At 31.1% G+C, this 21,475-nt stretch overlaps 1 protein-coding gene across 1 annotated transcript in view; it reads left to right on the top strand.

Moving 5' to 3' along the window:
- Positions 1–453: 453 nt before the first annotated feature.
- Positions 454–21,475, top strand: part of LOC124354252 (F-actin-uncapping protein LRRC16A) — an 80,308-nt gene continuing 59,286 nt past the window's right edge. The window contains exons 1-8 of the mRNA XM_046804570.1: positions 454–492; positions 2,865–2,995; positions 3,473–3,647; positions 5,195–5,268; positions 5,407–5,571; positions 7,466–7,560; positions 11,941–11,982; positions 15,336–15,523. Coding sequence (XP_046660526.1) covers positions 2,940–2,995; positions 3,473–3,647; positions 5,195–5,268; positions 5,407–5,571; positions 7,466–7,560; positions 11,941–11,982; positions 15,336–15,523 — 795 coding nt within the window. The 5' untranslated portion in view covers positions 454–492; positions 2,865–2,939. The remainder of the gene's footprint in view (positions 493–2,864; positions 2,996–3,472; positions 3,648–5,194; positions 5,269–5,406; positions 5,572–7,465; positions 7,561–11,940; positions 11,983–15,335; positions 15,524–21,475) is intronic.

Below are 21,475 nucleotides of genomic sequence, written 5' to 3'. Positions count from 1 at the left end.
CAATATTTCCTTATAACAGATAGAGAAAAACCAAATAAATTGTCAAAACCATTTTTATGAAATACATAATTAAAAAACTTGACAACACACTATGTAACAGGTTTTCTTTGTCTAAATTCCACACCATATTTAACTTCAAGTGTTTAGAAAAATTTTAATCCAGACTGGTACATATACATTTTATACAAAATGAAATGCGACAAAAATACATCCACACCCCTTTATTGTAAGTTAAAAATCTATTTGAAGGAAACTATAATATGTTCTATGCATGCACGATGTTTTTATAACAATCATCAATATGTGGTGTAAAAATATGTTTTGTGTCTTAATACATTTGAACAGTTGAACATAACTTATGTTTGATAAGTTATTTAGACTTAGTCATTGAATTCGCCATTGAAAATGTGTTTTTTATGTTTGAAAGATTGATTACCACACCATACACACTACCTGGAAATTCAAGCGATTGAGAGCAAAAGAAACAATCAGGTTGGCTTTGTTTCTTCTTTAAAACTCAATCTGATAGACCTGTGATGAGTATCAAAAATGTTATAGAATTAATCATCATAAAGTTTTTTATGAAATTTAAATGAGCATTGATTAAAAGTATTTTTAACACATTCGAGTCTACGCTCGACGCCACTGCCCCAGACTCGAGCGCGCGGATTAGTTTAAACCCCCCCCACGACCACCACCCACGCGAAACCCCCCCACCCAACCCCCCCTCGGCGCTTCGAGCATGACGCTCTGAGCACAGATTGCCGATTGATATACTCAGAGTTGCTCGAGAGTGATTATTCCCATACCGAGTGCCGTCCTACTGCATTAGAAAGCCAGCTTTGATGTTCACGTTCTCGATTCAGAAAAATTCCGCTAGGCGCTACTTCACGTACATACCCGCTTGAGGCTTTTGTTTATCCACTGACGTGCCCGTGGCCTTGGCGCACGTCGTCATGTGCTGTCTAGGGCAACAATAAATTTTTTTAGCATTTGAAATTTTTTTGGCAATTAAAATTATTTGTAAATATGTATATTAGTTAAATGCCTTTAAAAAAAAACTGAAAATTACTTGTGTTTTATTTATTCAAAAAGTTAGTTTTCAAGTAACACAAGACATTCGCGGAAGTTTTTATTTTTCTACTTCAAAAAAGGTAAGTTTTTAAATTTAAAAAAAATTAATTAGATTTTATTCGGAATACAGTTTTACATATCAATTTTAAAAGAGGAAAGATAGAAACTTTCAAGAAAATATAATATCATATACATAAATTTAACAGTTTTCTAAAAAAAAAAATTTGAAAACCTAGATTAATTTATGCAGACCAGGCTATTAAAAACAGCAAATAGCGAGCCAGACTCCAATGTGTTTAAATATAGCCTACAAGGGGGTAAATTTAGTAATTCTCAGAATGAAGATATATATGGGGTGGGGCCTAATTATATTGTAAAAAAATAATTGCTGGCATCCTTAAAAAAAGGGAGACGAGCTTACTCTAAAACTGTGTTTGCTATTGCAATCATGCCAACTTTTATTAAATTGTTTAATTCTGTTTGCTAAGCTGTTATTTTATTACTTTGTAGATGAAAAAATTGTAATGTAATTTTTTAATTTGGGTTTAGGCTTAAACTTTCTGCTGCAATGGCTTTTGAAACTGTTGTTGATGTAATTTTAAAGGGTATGATGATAAGTGTTAGTCATACAAAGTAGTTTAATATATCCAAGCCAAGGCTTTTGGGGAAAATTAACCACAGTAGGTATATTGGGGAAAAAAAGTTAGACTATTATGGTATTAGGGGCAAGGAGTTCACAATTACAACTTTCTAATAGAAAGAAGACGGTTAAAATTTATAATAATAATGAGACCGGTTATCTTAATGTTACTGCAGAGATTCCCCAGGGCTCTTTTTTGGGGGCTCTTTTTTTTTTTGTGTTTAGCTTATGTTAATGACTAAATGTTAATTTTCTATCTCTGTCTATATTATAAGCTGATGATACCATTATGATTAGTACGGGTATTGGGGGCAAATTCCTAACACTACCACAACTAGTTATTTACTACAACTAATAACATCTTTAGAGTTAGCAAAACATCGGTACTCTGCAAATAAACTATTAATTAACGAGGATAAAACCAAGAATATAATATTTACATTAAGAAAGTCAAATAAATACCAGTAACGAGAATGAATGCTTGTTTAAACTTGTAAAACTATTGGGATTTTTTCTTGATGCTAAACTAAATTGGAGCTCATGTTAACATTTGTAAAAAGCTCGCATCTAGGTCAACATTTTCTATTTTTTATTTTATTGATTATTTATTAGTTTATCAACTTGAGGTCACTAATTTATAACTTACTTGACTCTTAATTGTAGAATTTGAATGTTTTTATTATAATTACAATGCACTTATTATATGTAGTGTAGTTTAAGTATATTGACAATTACTTCTTGTATATTTAATGGCAATAAATGAATATTGTATTAAAATACTACAAATACTTTATGCAGCTTGTTTTACTAGAACGATTAGTAGAATTTGAATGTTTTTATTATGAATTACAATGCATGTTATATCTAGTGTAGGTTAAGTGGTTTTGACAATACCTCTTGTGCATTTAATCGTATTTAATGGCAATAAATGTATATTGTATTAAATACAATACAAATACTTTATGCAGCTGTTGTACTAGTATATCCCAGATAAAAACTTACGATTTTTATTTTTGGAAAATTTTAAATATTTAGACATTAATTTCTATATAAATGCCTTTGTTTACACACAATGGTATTGTTAAATTTATGAAATAATTATCAGCACAAATATTGATGTTGGTTGTCAAGTTTGCAATTGGTATTGCAGCTGAGCCTGACGGTTGGTGACAAGATCTGGTCGTTCCTGACCAATGAGGACCCAGGCAGTTCGGAGGTGGATGCGATGGTGCAGGCGTTGGCCACTGCCATCCGGAACATCTTCCCTACAGTGCCTCTCACGTGAGCATCCTTGTAATGGTCTAAAATAGTCTGTTCAGTCAGTTCATCTGGAAATTTTGTATATGAAAGTGGCCGTGACTTTACTTGATAAAATATGTTTTCAGTAAAACTATTTATTACTAAATCAATTTGATGAAATAAAAAATAAATTCTTATATCTTAAAAATTTATCCTTGATATTTGTATCATATCCTGTGATACTTATTCATAGATTCTAATCCATTTTATAAACTGTCTTAAGTCAAAATTTCAGTAAACGGCATTTAACAAGACTTGAAAACAAATGTTATAATATGTTTTTTGATTATATTTAATAGCATTGAAAAATAGGAGTTTGTTAGTTTACTTATAATAGGCATCAGTGTGTAAAGTTACTAAAGTATAAGCTCTAAATTAAAATTTTTTACTTCTGAATTTTCAATAACTCTGGTTACATTAGTGTGTTGTTGGTTAAAATTCTACTGCCGATGACCGTAGGCACATTATTCGCAAAGTGGAGGTAGTGCCGGCGAAACGTATAGCACACCTACGAGAATCTGAGTTCACCCGAGCATCAGAGGTGCGTGGGTTGGGACCTTGTGATGGCTTCTCCACGCAGTATGCGTGTATGTGCGACTACCACACCATGCCATACAGAGAGGAGGTGGCGTGGGTGAGTGATTATTTTTACCCCTAGGAGGTATTTTGTGTTCTCACAATTCTGTAAGAAAGTAATATATATTATTCAATGACAAAATTTGGTTGTAATGCAACACGCTATTCCAACTAGAAGTGTTTTGCTGCAAAGGAAACCTATTGACTCCTAGTTTGTTTAAATACATTTTTATGTGGTTCAAGATTCTTCGACTAAAGGGTACACCCACCATTTACAGTTCCTGAAGGCTAGTAATGTGGAGAAGCATTTTCAAATAAAACTAGAAACAAAATATTCTGTATGTTTAAATTAAATGCTAGCTCGTTCATCATAGCTCATTCGTTTTACTTATGTGTTAGCTACACTTACACAGACAAACTCACACTCTACATACTACACTCTAAATAATTTAAATATGAGTGGGAATAAATTTATTGAGATAGTAGTTCGTTCCGAAAGAGTATTTATCTTAACGTTTTTTTTAATCATTTGTTGTACCTAGTAAGTTTGCCTCTTTCTGCATTGTGTGTGTTTTGGTGGAGTCTGTACATTCTATGACACATGATCAAAACAAGTACATTTTCTAAGCAATTTCCAGTTTTAATCATTACATTACATACTTCATTGTACAGAATTAAACAAATGAGCATTAGATTTCTTGCACTGAAACAATACAGAAAAGTCCAATTGATATATTTCATCAGCCTTTTTAGTAACCTAATTGGGAGCAGCTGATTTCATTGCTTTTGAGTCAGCTAGTTTGTTATTATGCTTTTCAATTATTTCAGTTTTTTTAGTACTTTAAGTTATTAAAATCGTAATAATTATGTGGTGATTAGTTTTAGTTGTATAACACAGAGACATAAGTGTGTATAGTGAACCATGCCTACATTCAATATTCAGTCTACACAGACATTTGTGTTATGTTTGTTTGTTTATTGTGTACCTGTATTAGACTAAACATAATTATTTTACATTGTTCTACAATTATGGCTGACTGGTACAAGTAATTTTCAAGACAAAGGATTTCATAAGTTTATAGATTATAACAATTCAGAAGATTCTAGCAGTTATTTTAAATATACCTTGTTCAGAAAGAGTTCAATAATGAAGACCTAGGCCAGATGATAATGCTGATGAAATTAAAGTTGATGTTTTTAAATCATGATAGGAAATACAATAAATATAGGCCTAAATAATTATCATATTCCTAGGAACAGAAACATGACTTGGAAAGGTATGGAAGATTTTGACAGTGAATGAAGACTTATAGTTATGTGAATGAAAAAAAGTGTTGTATGTTTTTTTTCTCATACAAATATTAAACCTTAAATATTGAAAGTAATATACTAGACTACATAAATTAAATAATACCATCCTAACACTAAGTTATATACATAATGCTAAATCCAGTCATAATTGTCAAATTAAGTTGTACAGGTATATGAGATCAAATAACTAACATGTCAAAGGGTTAACTTCTTTAGTGCATGCAACTGCTCTGTTACGAATAGAAAATTACACAGTCCTAGTTTTTTCTGACATTCACATGGTGTTTATTTTAGGACGTAGACACCATCTACTTATCTCATGACACCAGAGAACTCTGCTTGAGAGATTTCGATCACCTTGATCCCAAGTAGGTAGATTCATTTTTAGTGCATGGCTGATATTTGTTTATTGCTGTTAGTTATTAATGCTAAGAGCTTATATGTATTCTTTCCTTCCCACAAATATGTTATGTTCAGCCAGTGACAATGTGTGTCTTCTGTGACAGGGACCTAGTACCAATAATCAGTGCTCTCGAGTACAACACCTGGTTCACCAAGCTACGAGCTAGCCACATCAAACTGACACATGAAGCCCTTGACAGGATACTGCACATCATGAAGAAGAATCTCACCATAGAGGAGCTGTACCTTGACAATCTCGCTGTCAAGTGGTAATTCTTTACTCATTTCGTACTTAATTGTCCTGTTATCAATTATACAATTAATTGATTATGTTTGGTTCTTAAATGGTCATATTGCCAATGTTCAACAACAGAAAAGCCTTTGGCCATAGAATTGTGCATACAGAGGGTATTTTTGACAAATATTAGAGGTTTAAATTATGACCATCAATAATTTTTAGCTCATTTTCCCTATCCAGAGGTATACTCTTCGATGAAAGAATTGCATATGTATTAGTGTTCTCTGCAAGGCAGTTTTATATGTTTGATAAGCTTCAGTCATGTGATTAACAAGGCTACACTTCTTCAAACAGTTATTCTCTTTCACACTTACCCTAAAGTGAAACAAAATAAACTGGATATTTTAGTCTGTTTGGTGTTATAATAGAATGACCTTTGTTGTTCAATTTTGACTATGTTGTTTATCAAACTGTAGCATTGGCACTAACTGTTGATGCCCCAGGCTAATTTCCCAATTTTGGGGGTTCACTATAGATCAGCAATTCGGTAAGGAATAAGATACAAAGCAGACATGGATATGTGCTCATAGCACTCTGTTTATAACACTGCACCATTTGGAAACACAATGACTGGCAAATAAGATAAATGGCTCCCCATGAGGTGCGGTGAGTGTGCACACAAACATAAATGTTATATATGTGTTAAAAATGTAACGTTTTGAATAGTGGTGTTCTTCAAAGTAACACGTTCAAAATAATAACTTTAAGAGCTCCAATACGTAACCAATGTCAAATTTGTTGAATCATCCAGTTGAAAATAAAAGTTAAGATGGTAATTTAATAATACATTTTTTTACGTATAACTAAAACTGTAAAATTACATGTTCAATAACAGTGCACTTGTACCTATCTTATGTAAAAATCTTATGCTTAATAAGATCACAAGTTTCCGAACTATGAATGTCCAAATATACCTTTTTTCCTTACCAATATAAACCTTAAAGTTATTATTTGTAAATAATTTGCTTTACATATCTAATCACAGAAATAAACCAACTATATTTAATATAACTCCCATTATTGTAGTTTTACTGCTTATTTTGTTCTTAACTTTTAAACTCAGGGTATCCGTGCATTTTATCTGAGAGTAAGTCAAGTTCCAATACAGATTAAATCTTCTGTAAGTTAAATCATATGAATAATACATTTATAAAAAGAAAATACCCTCTCCATTGGTACTGGAAACTGGATCTCTCACGTATTGTAGCTATGGTGGGAAGGGTTTATTCAGTGTGAATGTTAAGTTCATCTCTGTTTCAGATCTAGATTACACTTGATTTTGTAGTCTAGGTGTCTCTGATGTCGAAACAATGCAGAGTTCGTTTTGAGCTTCTTTGTCACTGACTTTTTTTGGATCTCATCAGATTTCATACACTGCACTAATCGGAAAGTGAAGCAAAGATGAACTTAACATTCACATTGAATTAACCGTTCTTATCATAGCTACATTATGTATAGAAACCTTGGTTGCTCCACCGTACTTTGGGATTGTGTCTAAAACATTGTAGTGGACCTGGCGAGACACTAAGAACATCTCTTCATCTAGGTTACAGTTGGATTTTGGTTGCTTTTAACTTCTCTGTCACTGACTTTTTTGGGATCTCTTCAGGCGAACATGACTCCAGATTTCAGGACTCAAGTCTGTGACAGCATAAAATGTTAGATGCTAGATTAAGAGGAAGGTGAAAACAGAGGTGAACTTAAAATTTGCTTAGCGCTAATGTTTAAGAAAAGCTATTTGTACAATTATTTATTAAAAGCAATATATATAAATTAATGATGATATCATATGAACATTGTCATGTACAGGTTGTGATAATTACATGGTGAATAGTAGTCAGTTTTCAAATTCACTTGTGTTTCAGGGAGTTTGCGCACAAGTTGTCGTTGTCTCTCATCGCCAACAACAATACTCCCCTACATACTCTGGATCTGTCTAACAACATGATCGAAGATAAAGGTAAAACAGTTAAATCAGCCCTGGTTTGTTTAGTGGACAATCCGACCCGTATGTGTTGTTGACTGATCCAAACCATACTTATCAATACGTTTTTGTTGGTTCAAATGATATTGAGCATGGTTTCCCAGCACTTCGGTGTACCCTACAACCTATATTTTCAATTTGCTTGAACTTGAATTAACAATTCACTTTGTATAAATCCTTTCAGTTTAATTGATTTTTTGTTAATTCTTAAAATTGTGAGAGAGCTGGTGATAATATTGTGTTAACCAAGATTTCTCAATATGGTTTATTGGTTTATTCTAAGAATACTGCCTGGAAAAGGTTTTGGTTGTAATTATAGCAAATTGGGCTTTTGGATTTTAACATTATTTTGATGTTTTAAGATTATGATTTAACATTAAAAATAGTAAAAAGTACAACTATATTCAAAGTAGTAATATCTTATACTTATTATTTGTATTATTCGTAATATTATTTTATATAATCTCTCTAGTACTTTAAATATTTTTCTTTTAGATTTTATGTATTGTTTTCATTTGTAAGGAGTTTGGTTTTCTGACAAAATCAATAATATTCTACATGAATTTTTTGGTGTTTTGGCTGCAATTGTAGTATTTTAATGTCACTCTTTATTTAAACTAACCAGTTATTTCACTTTCAGTTTTACGTCGGAGGGGGGAAGGGAATGCACTAACTTTCTGTGGAAACTGTAATGTTACATGTTTTGTGTTATAATATATCTGTTTTAGAGTTAATAGTCACGTAGATCTGTCACTTCTACTTAATTTTAAATTTCCTTAGCTATTTCAAATATAGTCCGTGTTGTTTCCACATTGCACTAAGAAGCATTTCAGTATTTTATTTACTGGACTAGACTGTATTCTCAAATGTTCATACAACTTGTACTTATCTATGGAAATTTGTAATTTTTAGTGTCATGTAAAAGTAAAATAATTACAGACATTAAGTTCTTTTTTTTGTAAGTGTTTGGCATTTCAATTATTCAATTTGTGTTAAATTAATACTACTTTGATCTTTACCTATGATACAAAAGGCACTGAAAATGTAAAATGTAGGTTGGATCTCATGTGGGAAATAACCTGTAAAGTGAGTAAAAGATGACCCTAATGGTATTGTGGTGCTATTTTACTTTTGTCCATGCAATTTTGGTCTATTGTTTATGTGTGTGAAATAAAAATTTCTTTTTATCAATTTGATATTTTATTTTTATAATTTACACATTATTACCTATAAACACTAAACAAAATGTTTCAAAAGAATGTATAGGCTCTTTTGTAATTATTAACTTACCTTTGTAAAAACCGAAAATTAAAAATATTACAGAAAATACATTTAAAATATTTCATTTGTATGATAACATAGCAGGAAATAAGTACGACCTAGGGTCACTTGTTGCGATTTTCAATGAGCCCTCGAAGGGTTAAGGATAAATACAATCAAGTAAGGTAAGAATAGGGTGAAACATCCTGACTTGTGACACCTGTTATTGGAAAGAGGCTTTAGAAGTACATAAAAACAGTCCAGAGAAAATCTCCGTTTGGCGCCCAACTCAAGGTTAATATAAAGCTTTCTTTTATTTTTTACATTGTGATGAATGTTCTATTTTGTTATATGTAACAAATTGTAATGGTTTTTGTAGAATTCTGATTCACGAATTAGATTCACGCGGTGTGAAATATTTTGTTTGTATCTTTAAAAACTGTTTTGCTAACTGCATTAATCTGCAGCACCAGGACATAAGTTCCAGATAAACAATTCATGTTTCCTCATATCAGACAATCTAACATGGTTTTATTAATCAAAACTAATTTTAATATTCCAGTATTTATTACTATTTATGAATGAAATATCAGTTTAGTTTCTAAACTGTTTAGAAGGAAAATGGACACAGAATAGGTATTCTAATAATACTGATGTTGTATTATACCATTTAATATGAACAAAGATTTTGATGGATCCACAACAGACTTTCTTCATCCTCTTTATTATCTCTTGCACAAAGTGAATCTTGTAGTGACATATTAATTAAAGTCATTATATGGTTTTGTACACTCTCTAAAACTGGACGGAATTAAGTCTCAATAAAATGTTAAATATTCCCATCAAGTATCAAATACACAAAGGTTGTTTGGTAGGCTTTGATTGTACAGAAATTTCAGTAAATTTTAAAATTATTCTGTCATGTGGGACATAAAAGTTAAAAATAATTTCAGCTATTTTTCTACACTTTTATGCTTGTGGTGGGTTGTGGGTGATTTGTCACAATAAAACCATTTCCGTATGAGTGAACTTGAATTTTAATTCCAAAATTTTAATTTTTGAACTATAACAGATTTAAATCTCATTTAGTATTTCAACTGTAAATCATTCCATCCTTTGCTTAGAATTCTGAAAAACATTCATAAGATTAATACAGTAGTGTTTTCCAAAATCTAACAATGGGATAAACAAGGCCACAGTATAGACTTTCCAGTCGTGTAAACCATTATGGGGGTGTTTTTGTTGTTTTACTTTCACTCTCTGGTATTTTCTAAGACACAAGATGAAGGTTATATTTAATTGTATTTATAACATCACTAATACCAGGAGAATCTGACTGCCTATTAACATGACAGTATGAATAGAATTACATGAAAATGATTCGTGTTTTTACGAAAAAACTCAAACTTTTTAACATTTATTTTAAAATTTTACATACATTTATTTTTACGTAGTTGCTGTAATTGTTTGGGAAATTAGTCATTTTAAAGCAAGTCGGTACTTTACAATGGTGATCTACAACATTCCAGCTAATAGAGTCAATCATTTCAAGTCTCTGGAATAGAAAGCAGTGTGGTGCTTTGCATTGTTGTGGAGGTACCACATCCCCTATCCCCTTTATAGGTCATATGCTACCATTCCATGGTCTGTTTTTAAAAGTATTATTTCTGTTAACTATATTTTATGCTACGAAAGAAATATATGTATTAAGATATGTTTTTAGTGTATTTTTATTTTTTTAAATATATTTTTGTTTTAACCCTTTTAACCCCGACGTCCGTACTATACGGACGTCGTAAAAATGGCGTCAACTCCCGACGTCCGTATAGTGCAGACGTGCACTTTTTATTACTTTACTGGCTACCTATTTCACCAAATGCTTTGAAATTTCACAGACTTGTGCACAAAGATATTTTGCATCGAAATATATTAGTTTGTAATGGTTTGACTTCGTATTTTGTCAGTCTGTGACTGAGCAATTGCAGTTCGTCTCGACTGACTGCTCACGCTTGTTGCAGACAGCTGTATATCACGTGGTTGTGAATATTCCGTTTTCTTTACAGTTTTAGGTTAAAGCAGTATAATGTATGGCAGTTAAAGTTTAGTTTATTATTTGTTTTATTTCAAAATGAGTAAAAGACATCGTTCAAAGTCTCCCGTAAGTGAAAATACAATAATTAGTAACCTAGTTGCAAATGGTGTGGATGTGATTAGTGACGACGATTTGAGTGATGGATATCTTGAAAATTTACATTTTGTAGTAATGTAAATATTGTTTTAAAACTTTTTTAAAATTTAGATTATGAACAGTTTTAGTTATTTTTGTCAGAAATAACTTTGGTTTTATGTTTATTTTAAGTACTGTGAATTTCAAAGGTCTTGTTACATTGCCTTGCCCAGAAATGGCAAAAAGAAAAATTTACACGGCTTTACAAAAATTGATGTTACTCCACTTGTAAATAAGGTAGGCCTATAATTTTTTGTTTCCTTTTATTAAGGATTAAATATATCATAAAGTAAATGGGTATTTTTGTGTCAAATATTTTTTTATATCTATATGGTTTCCATGATCAAATTTGAAATTTTTTCATTTTTATTTATTTTTTATATATGTATATGCATTTAAAAAAAAATTACTTTCAAAATAATAATTTTATTTGTATATTTCTGTAAGCTACATGTATAAAGAAGTAAAACAAAAAAAGAATTATCTAAATATCTTAAAAAATAACTGAGTTATGAATTTTTTACAAAACACTTACATTTTGTCTGAAAATGGCTTGGGATTTCTGGCACATCACTTGATTTAATGGCCGGGGTTAAAAGGGTTAATCTGATAGTAAATTTACCACAGTTCTGTAAGCAATGCATCTTGGTGCTAAAATTGTAAAAGTGTATGTCATTTATGTTCTTCCATCTGATTTGCAATTAAAAATTACTTTTAAGATCTTAATTATATTTAAAAACTGACTGGAACACAATTATTTTCTAACAAGTCGTATGAACACAGAGATTGCAATGATAATAGTGTATTCCCTTCACCCCACCCCCCACTCCTATCACATTTTTGCTTGACAATCTTGCTCTTCTGCCCAGGTGCCTCTAGTTTGTGTGGAATCGTTGCCAAACTCTGCCAAGGTGCGCTATTACCACCATTATTTTATTTTAACTCATTTTAGCATTTCGTCCATTGCATGTTTTTTAACCGTAACTACTTGGTTACAGGTATCATGTAGTTTAGTGTTGTAGTTTGTAGTTTTTATTATTTTATATATATTCAGATCTGCTATCATATTATGTTTTAGTTAGAGGATTTTTTGAAACAATAATTTTGAAAATGTTTTAGGGTGCAGAAAATCTTTAAAAAATTCAAGTATTTAAACAAAATTTGGTTCTCTGGGAAGATCATAATTATTACGCTGCTAAATACTGAATAAATCACGTTTCCTCAGAATTTTACTACCATTTAACAGTTGTGTGTAATCATTGGTATTGTCAATTTACAAATACATGCTGTAGGGCATCTTAAGCCTATACAGTCACAGGATTTTAATTTAATAAGCTCATAAGTTTAAATTTATAATCAAGTATTAAGTAAGATATAATAATCATTTGACCTAAAACTAAGAATATAGCAGTAGATATAATGATTCTCTGAATATAATTTCACGTTTTATCCGCAAAATATCCAAGATGCTTAACAAAAATCGTTCTTATACTACTTAGCACTCACAATATATTCTCTATAAAGAAAGGTGAATCTTTTTTTTTAGTTTTCTCCAGATATAACTTTTTATATTAATATATATATTTTTTGATAATTCCATTTATTGGTTATCTTGTATAATGGTGTGAATAAAAAGAATTTGAAAATTTACAGTTAAAAGAACATTACACAATGCTGTAATTGTTCTTGTATGTAACAGGTTTTAAATTTTAAATTTAACATTCGTAGCACCAGTTGAGGAAAGCTTATAGAAATTTTGGATATCTTCAGACCTAATATATTTGTAAGATTGTTCCGTAACAGGCTGATCAATTTGTTGTTTAAAGTTTGTCCTTTGTTGATTTTTCTCAGGACTGAGAAGGAAACAGTATTTTTCCGAACATTTGCGATTGCTCAATGATACAAGAAATCAGTAACATTGTTCAAAATATAAGGGTAATTTTATTATATTTCAATAGTTCTTTTTGTTATTGAAGATAAATTGTGATAATAGTGGGTATTCAAAAATTTCAAAAGAAGTAAGTCAACCAAAATATACACTTAATAATTGGGAGAAAGGGAAAAATGAAAATTATGTGGAAATTGGAATTCAAACCAATTAATAACAGTTATTAGTTACTGATGATTAATATTTAAGATTAGGATGGATTTTGGCTGGATTGAGAACAAGTGTTTAGAGATAGAATACTAGATTTTCAATTTCAGTGTGGTATGCAACTAGTATAAAAGTCTACAGGGCCCACTTATTTTTTCTTCCATAGAATTAGCTAATTTATTTCTGAAAACATTAAATTTCACTATATAATGTAATACCAATTTCATTTTCCAATTAGTAGACTTTTTTCTCTTCTTAATATTTTTGAACATATATTTCCTTACCATAAGTGAAAAATTTAAGTTGCACTGGCATTGTTGGTTTCTTAACCCTTTTAGCCCCGGCGTCCGATATATCGGACAGAGGTGGTCTAGCTAAAATGCCCAACGTCCGATATACCGGACGTCTCGAGAATTTAATGTAGCTGGCTAATAATATGTCCAAATGCCATCAGTTTCGGTATAGTAGTCGGTGAAGAAACGGGCTACATGCAAAAACAATAAACCTTCCAATTGGCATCGTATTTCGTCGTCGTTGAGCGTAGTTTATTTGTCGATGTCAGCTGTCAGACAACTTCAGTTGCATTGTTGTTGTATGCTGACTTATAACCTCAATTAGTTTACGTGATTGAAAGCGGTTGTTTTTCTTGTGATTTATTGTATTATTAGTAAAAAAACATGAGTAAACGTCGTAGAGAAAAGTTACCAGTGTGTTAAAACACTTTGATAAACACTATTATTGGTACTTTGGGATTATACCGACCACACCCAGACATGAATCGTTATTTGACATTTTACTTCTACTGATTACTAGATTAGCGTAGAACAATATTTCGTCAATATAAAACAGGAATTGTTTATCGCAAACCCCTCCCCATCCTCAGACAGAGGTCAAAGTCGAGCGGTCTAGTAGATAACGTGATTGCAGAGTCTCACCGCCCGTTCAGCTGGTGCGTCGCTTTGTTGTACTTCCGTGTTTTACCTCTACATTTCTCCAAACACAAAAATTCAATAAAAACAAACATGATCAAACTAAAACTAAACTCTTTATTGAAAAAACACTCAAAACTTGTTTTTATTCTTGATCACACTCCGCCACCCAAAATGCGAGTGCCATGCCTTCGCGCTGATGTCATCGAAAGAAAAACATCCCTCGAGATAGTACCTATCAGTAAAATATCAAATTCTAGAGGATCTGATCAGAAATATAAATTGAATTGTAATGGAAAGGCAATTATGTACCGCGTGGCCTGTCGTAATCGGGATTCTCGAGAAAGATAAGATAACAGCGACAACAATACCGATCACAATGCCTGGAAATGCTTGTAATTTTGTAATTAAAGAGTTGTTTTTTCGTTCTGTCATGTTTGTTTCTATAAATTTATATTTTTGTGTTCTTCATACTGGTGTAGTCGGTATAATCCCAAAGTACCCTATTATTAGTGGTGAATGTGCTATTTTTGAAGACAATGAATTGAGTTGTTTATATAAAATGTATATATTGTAAATATTATTTCTTTTACTTTTTTGAAAAATTAAACAAGTTTTAGTCTTACAAACCATTACAATTAGTTTGTGTTATTTTACAATTGTTATTATTTCAAAAGTGCAAAAACAAGTATACATATCTGTATACTTCTACTGACGTGTATGTGGAAATATATGAAGAAGTGCTTATGCAGCAATACAATTAATTGGAGATATCTCCTGCATTTATCAAGGAAAGTTCTTCAAATGTTGTGTGTGTTGTAAGAAATATGTGTACAACAAAATTGCTTCATTTTTCAGGGGCTACAATTTTTTTTTCTACCCTTTATGTATGTCCAAACTATAAAAAATTAAAAAAATAAAAATTTTTTTTGTGTATAAATACGCTAAAAAAAACAAATCATTCTGTAAAAGTACTTTTTAACTATTACATCTAAGACTACACTTATTTGTGAACAATTTAAAACAAAAACCTAAAAATTATCTTCAAAAATAAGAAAACTAGATGTATTTTCCCTCAATTCTGCACTACGGTCCCTTATCGCCATGGGCTTTCTGGCAAGTCCATGGAAAAATGGCTGGGGTTAAAAGGGTTAAGAATTTAAACTTAATAAAATGTTTTTAAAATAAGTCTGATTGGATAACTTGTCTCAAGCTTATCTGTTATTGGGTGATGTGACAGGAGCCAGTCACCTGAGCACACCACTCTCCAAGGTATCCAAGGGTCTGATACACCTGAACGTGTCACATTGCAGCCTCACCAGCAAGGGTGTGAACCAACTCGCACACGCTCTGTCCCTCAACAAGCTCATGCCCAACACCCTCACCTACCTCAACCTCAGTGGCAACAACCTCAAGGAAGATGTCAATGTGAGTCCTACAGCGTATTAGTAGTAGTGACGAATTTTTTCAACATGTCTTTAGTCAGAGGTGAATATTTATTGAAAAATTTTAAGGTGACAGGATTTTTCTGGAGTTCATTGGTAAAAAAAAAATCAGTAACACTAAGTTCCGATGTCTGCAATCTGATTTCGTTCTCGGGTAGATAACTAACCTAGAACATATCTACAATCTAGGTTGAAATCACATCAAAGCACACAAACATCAATCACAAGAAACATGTTGTTTGTCACATCATTAAAACTATCTCTAAAACATGCACTTAGTAAAACTAACACATTTTTTTATTATCTGAACTTAATCATACATGACCTCTATTGTAACCTGAGAGTTAACATTTTTCTATTTAAAATATGGAATAAGATGTAATGGTGGTTATGCCATTCACCCATCACTTGCAACAAAAAGTGAAATTTATTGTAACATTTACAATCTAAAATACTACCACATTCCAGTGTATATATATTCTTACATTTGCATAAATCTGTATTAAATAGCTTTTTTTAAATTAATTAATTTTATTATGGTAAATTTTGTAATGCAAACTCAAAATTATAAGCTTTGAAAACTTACTTTATGTAATTGTGTTCACAATAATTTAATATTGTTAAAAATTAAACATCAAATAGACCATTACAAATTAAAACAATATATTTGGTGTTTGGTCTTCCGATCATATGTTAGTTTGGTTATTTAAACGCATATGTGACAGATACGGCTAAATACAAAATAATTGAATCGTAAAAAGTAAGGGCTCTGTGGTGTAATGGTAGCACATTCACCCGGCAAGTGAGAGATCCGGGTTCGAGTCCCGGCGGAGCAAGTACTTTTTGTGATTCAATGTTTATTTAAAAAAAGAAAAAGAATTTAATTCGGCTTTTGCCATTTATACAAATTTAATTAAATGTAAATTAAAACAATATTTATAAATACAGTGTAATTTGTTACTGATTAGAATTGGTAAAGTAGGATTAATAAACCAATAAATGGATTGCACACATTCTGGTAACATGAGGATTAACACTAGTTTTAACACAGAGTACTCTGTAATGGGAATCTGTTTAGCAGAATTCTAAAATATATTCAAAAATGGTTTTGTCACTTAAACATAATCAAACAAACGTATATAAATATATACACTGGACTGAAGAAAAATTATTAAAACTAAACAACTCCTATTCTGTCCTTAATGTTCAATGCGTTTTGTAATAAATAATAAAAAGTGAAAAAATTATAACAAGAAACAATGAATAATTGTGTCCTAAACAACATCGATAATTTTTTTAGTACAAATCATATAAAAATAAATAAATATAAAACCAATTGTGACCCTAAGAAAGAAGATTTATTAACATCTATGTTTTTGGTATTGAATATTATAAAGGATTTTTTATAAAATACACAAACTTCTATAAACCTTTTGTGTTTACTTCAAAAACAACTCCATGATATGTTTTAAAAATTATTATTATGTGAATTTTGTTACTTAAAAATTCAACTGTAATCAATCACATATAACACTTAAATCTACATAGAATTTAAATTTGTTACTTTTACTCGTCGTAGTTTGTCATTACCATTGGTACACTTTACTAATTTGGCTGTATGTCTGTATTATTGTGTTTTATGGTAAACAATGGTTTTGTTAAATAATGGTTAGAAAAGGCAGCCATTACTCTTATTACTATCTGAATGAACAACACCTGTGATCCTATAGTATTTGGCATTTAAGGTCGTAAATTAGGCTTTACTAAAACTGTAGTTTTTTTTTTTTTGCAAGTATAAATTATGTAAAAACTCAACAACAAAGTGTTCTTTGAGCATAACAAGTTGCTGTATCCAGCAGTAATGATTGTTTCATTTGAATTATAATCACAAGGTTTAAATTAAATTTTAAATCAATTAATAATAATAATTCAATAAATAACATAGTTAAATTAATTAAAACAATTAAATATAATTACAATATCAATATTACATTTCATAACTTCAATATATAATTACATATTTTGGTAGTGGAAATTATTATTTGGAAAAAGTGAAATATCATTTGCTGTATTATTGATTTTTAAGTCATCACATATGAAACATAAACATTTGTAGCATAATCATCTTTTAAAATCTCTGTGTAAATATGTTTTTCTCACTAATATTTTGCATGTTAAATATTTTAGATGAGTTTCATAATTAGATTTTTGAAAATATAGAAAATGTGTGAGAATACTTGTATTTTTAAGTTGTCTGTAAATATCACTTATAATTATCACATTAGTAATTGAACATCTGTTGTTTCTAAATATCTGTTCAGCATGATATTTAACCCTCAAATCTGAGGCTTTAACAAAAACCAATTTTCTTGTGGGCTTCGGTTGTCTTATAATCTTTAGGCTAAAGATATTAGCGCCTAGGAATTTTTTCCTGGTTTTACAAACAGTAGGACAGTTCAGCCATATGTGTTCTGTTTATTCTTTTGCATCTCCACAGAGTTTACATTCAGTTTGGCATAAACCCACCTCTATAAGATGTTTTTGATGAGGGTTACGTCCTGTTAGCAACCCTAGTAGTAGTTGTATATCGTCCACCTTGTTTAGAATAGGAGAATGGTGCATACAGAGAGATAAAACTTTTCATTGCTTGAGTTCTACTTTTCTCCTTGTCCTTCTTCTTTTCCCAATCATTTACAAGAGCTTTATTGTAAGAGAAGGCTATCCACAGCCCGGCTTAGACCCTACCAAAAGGCTTTCAGAACCTATCTTGGCCTGGTCCGCTGCTTCATTCCCAAAAATGCCTTTTTGACCCAACATCCAGCCACGGACAACCATGTTCCTCTTTGCCAGTTCAATCAGAGCATTCTTGCATTACTAACTTCAGTCAAGGAAGGAGGCATCAAGCTCCATTAAAGCAGCCTGATTGTCTTATAGTATTAAGTTCTGTATCCCTAATTATGTATTTATCTTTGTTTAATTTTTATAATGAAACTATGTACGATCTCTTTACCTAAAAGCAAACTGTTGATTGACTTCTAAGTCACTAGTTCATCATTTATATTCTACCATTTTTCCGTTACAGTGGCATTAATTATAAATCTTTTATATAAATGATTACTCACCTTAACAGTCCTTACTTGTAGTTTTTTCTACCAGTTTTGGTTATGTTTAATCATCTTTAGTCACAGAACCATATAAGAAGACATCACATTATGATCTTTATCACTTAGTTTAGGATTGTGATTACCTTAAAATATACAGGGTCTCCAAAAAAGAATGCTTGGATTTTAAACAGCTATTACTTAAAACTATTCAAGATACTAAATGATTTAAATGTTAAATTGAAGAGAAAAGAACAAATTTTGTTTTCTTCCCTTAGTACGTTTTGATGTGTGAGCTCTCTTTGTCACTCTGCAGATATCAAAGCAGTATTTGATTTCTCACAGATTTCTCTGAAATTCACCTATGCAGATGTGCCAAATTAGGAATATTTATAACATAAACAATGTTCTTTACATAACCCCACAACAAAAATTTAAAAGGGGTCAAATATGGACTCCTGGGTAACCAGCAAATGGGCACCTTTGCCTGTCCAACCATTTGGAAACATTTTATTAAGTGTTGCACACTTCTCAAAGGTAATAAGGCGGGCTACAGTCTTGCACGGTGACTCGGTTCACCGGCTTGTTCATAAATATCTCCAATTTGAGGAAATAACAATTTTTTTGTCTTATCTTAATAAATTATGCCATTAATTGTTTTTTGGTAAAAAATAAAAACCCTATCACTTGGTCATACTGTAATCCAAACCACATGTTCACATTCGGCGAATCGCTCACATGTTCCTGCACAATGTTAGGCTGTCATGAACCTCATATCTAACAATTGTGACGACAACGCCACTAGTGTGAAATGTAGCTTTGTCTAGGAACAGCATTCTTTTAATAAAATTTGGATATCATCAATCTCATTGATCATGAAGCTGACAAACTATGTATGCTTAGGGCGATTGACGGGTTTAATCTGATGTCTTAATTGAATTTTGTTGGCATGAATTCAATGCGAATACCTCAAACTGTCAATTTGATTATGTTTAACTGAAGACTTTGTCGGACAATCAATTTCCGGCCAATTGAATGTCCTTTCAACACACTTCCTGTGTCATGAAACTGGTTAAACTAGAGTCGAATTGCTTTATTATATGGCGAATTCTGACCGCGATATATAATTTGAAACCAATACTGCACACTAACGATTAATTTCAGTTCTGCGTGACATAGGACACACAGTGCCTTCTGTTGCGCCATAAACATCTTACCTGCGCCAGGTGTGTCAGTCTCAATAGTGGATTTCCACCGCAAAACTCTTCTGCGCATGCCAAGGTCAATGTGTCCTCCCATTCTACTCGGAAAACAAAACTTAGTTATTTCAACTTCAATTTGACATTTAAATTGTTTAGTTATCATGAATAACTTTCAAGCAATTGGTGTTCAACATTCCAGCTTTGTTTGGAGATCCTGTACAAACATTGGTCAAACGTATAAAAAAAACGTCAAAAAACTTTAAAAAAAAGGAAAAACCTGTGTACTATCCTGACCTCTAAACAGCCTGTCACTGTCACTATATTTGTCAAGTTTAGATGTCAAGTGGTATTTACATGTTCACACTCGTTTATTGTCATGTTGATATTGAGAAGTGAAAAGATTATAGTTGTTATCTGACACTTTAGGCCTTGTGCCCACTGGCTCTCCCAAGATTTTACTAATAGCAAATTTGAATGGTTCTTTTCTTTTACTAGTCAAATTACAATTTTTTTGTTATTATCTTTAGAAACAAACCATTGTTAAATCATTTATGTCTAATAACAAATTATTATTACTTGGTAGTGGTTCTTGTATCGTATTATTATCAATTTTCACTTTTCTTTGTATCAGTCTTGGTTTTAGATATACTACCGTGGTCATGACATTAATAATAATAAATTTTATGTTGAATTACATATGAGCAAAATGGATGGAAGTAGTACCCTAACAAATAAACAAATCTTAACTTATTATGTGGCAAACAAACTCTTTTTCTAAATTTCTTACTTAATGTTGTGTGTTTATTTCACACATAGGAACCAATTCTGGTAAGTAGTCATTCCCATCACAGCCGAATATATCAACTCTAATTTTCTGTGTCTGCTTTTTTGTTTTTATAACTGTATTCGTTATGATGATGTTTGCTCTCGAAGACTTTGGGTTTATGCTATAAAAAAGTATTGCACCTACATTAGGTTAGTAATTTTTGTTGGAATGTGTAAACTACTTGCCGATTTGTTATTTTCTTCATTAAAAAATGATCTAAAAGTTTGGTTTCAACTGTGGGTCACATTTTTCTGGGGCATTTCATATTTTAATTATTTTTGTAGAATTACAAAGTATAATATAGAGCTGTTGAAAAAAGTAGTGAACCAAACATTTAGGCATTTTCATTACAGTTATTGTTGTTTCATAAGGTGTAATTCCAAGCTTAAATTTTTTGTTGGTTTTTACATTTTTTACTTTTTGCTCATCATTATGAATGGGAATGAATTGAAATGAAAATAAGCATGTTTGTACAATCATTTTGAAACAATTTCATTTATTCAGCCATTTCAGTCATTACGGTTCATGAAATTTGTTGTCATTTGTACATTCAGGAAGGATCAAAATACCATCATAACATATCTGTACTATTAAAACATCAATTGGTTTTAATACTACTTACTTTTGGTAGAAAAATATCAATTCTGATCCTAAACAAATTGTACTATAGCGTTTTACCCAGGTTATGCATTTTAAACGGTAATATTTCAATATTTTTATAATCAAATCAATAATAAGGTAGAAAGAATAAGAATCATATGCTCTGTGTATTTTAATACATAATATTTATGGTTCTTTTGAAGAGA

This window comes from Homalodisca vitripennis, chromosome 2, assembly GCF_021130785.1.
Source record: "Homalodisca vitripennis isolate AUS2020 chromosome 2, UT_GWSS_2.1, whole genome shotgun sequence".
Lineage (NCBI taxonomy): Eukaryota > Metazoa > Arthropoda > Insecta > Hemiptera > Cicadellidae > Homalodisca > Homalodisca vitripennis.
This window is presented reverse-complemented; position numbering and strand designations above follow the sequence as displayed.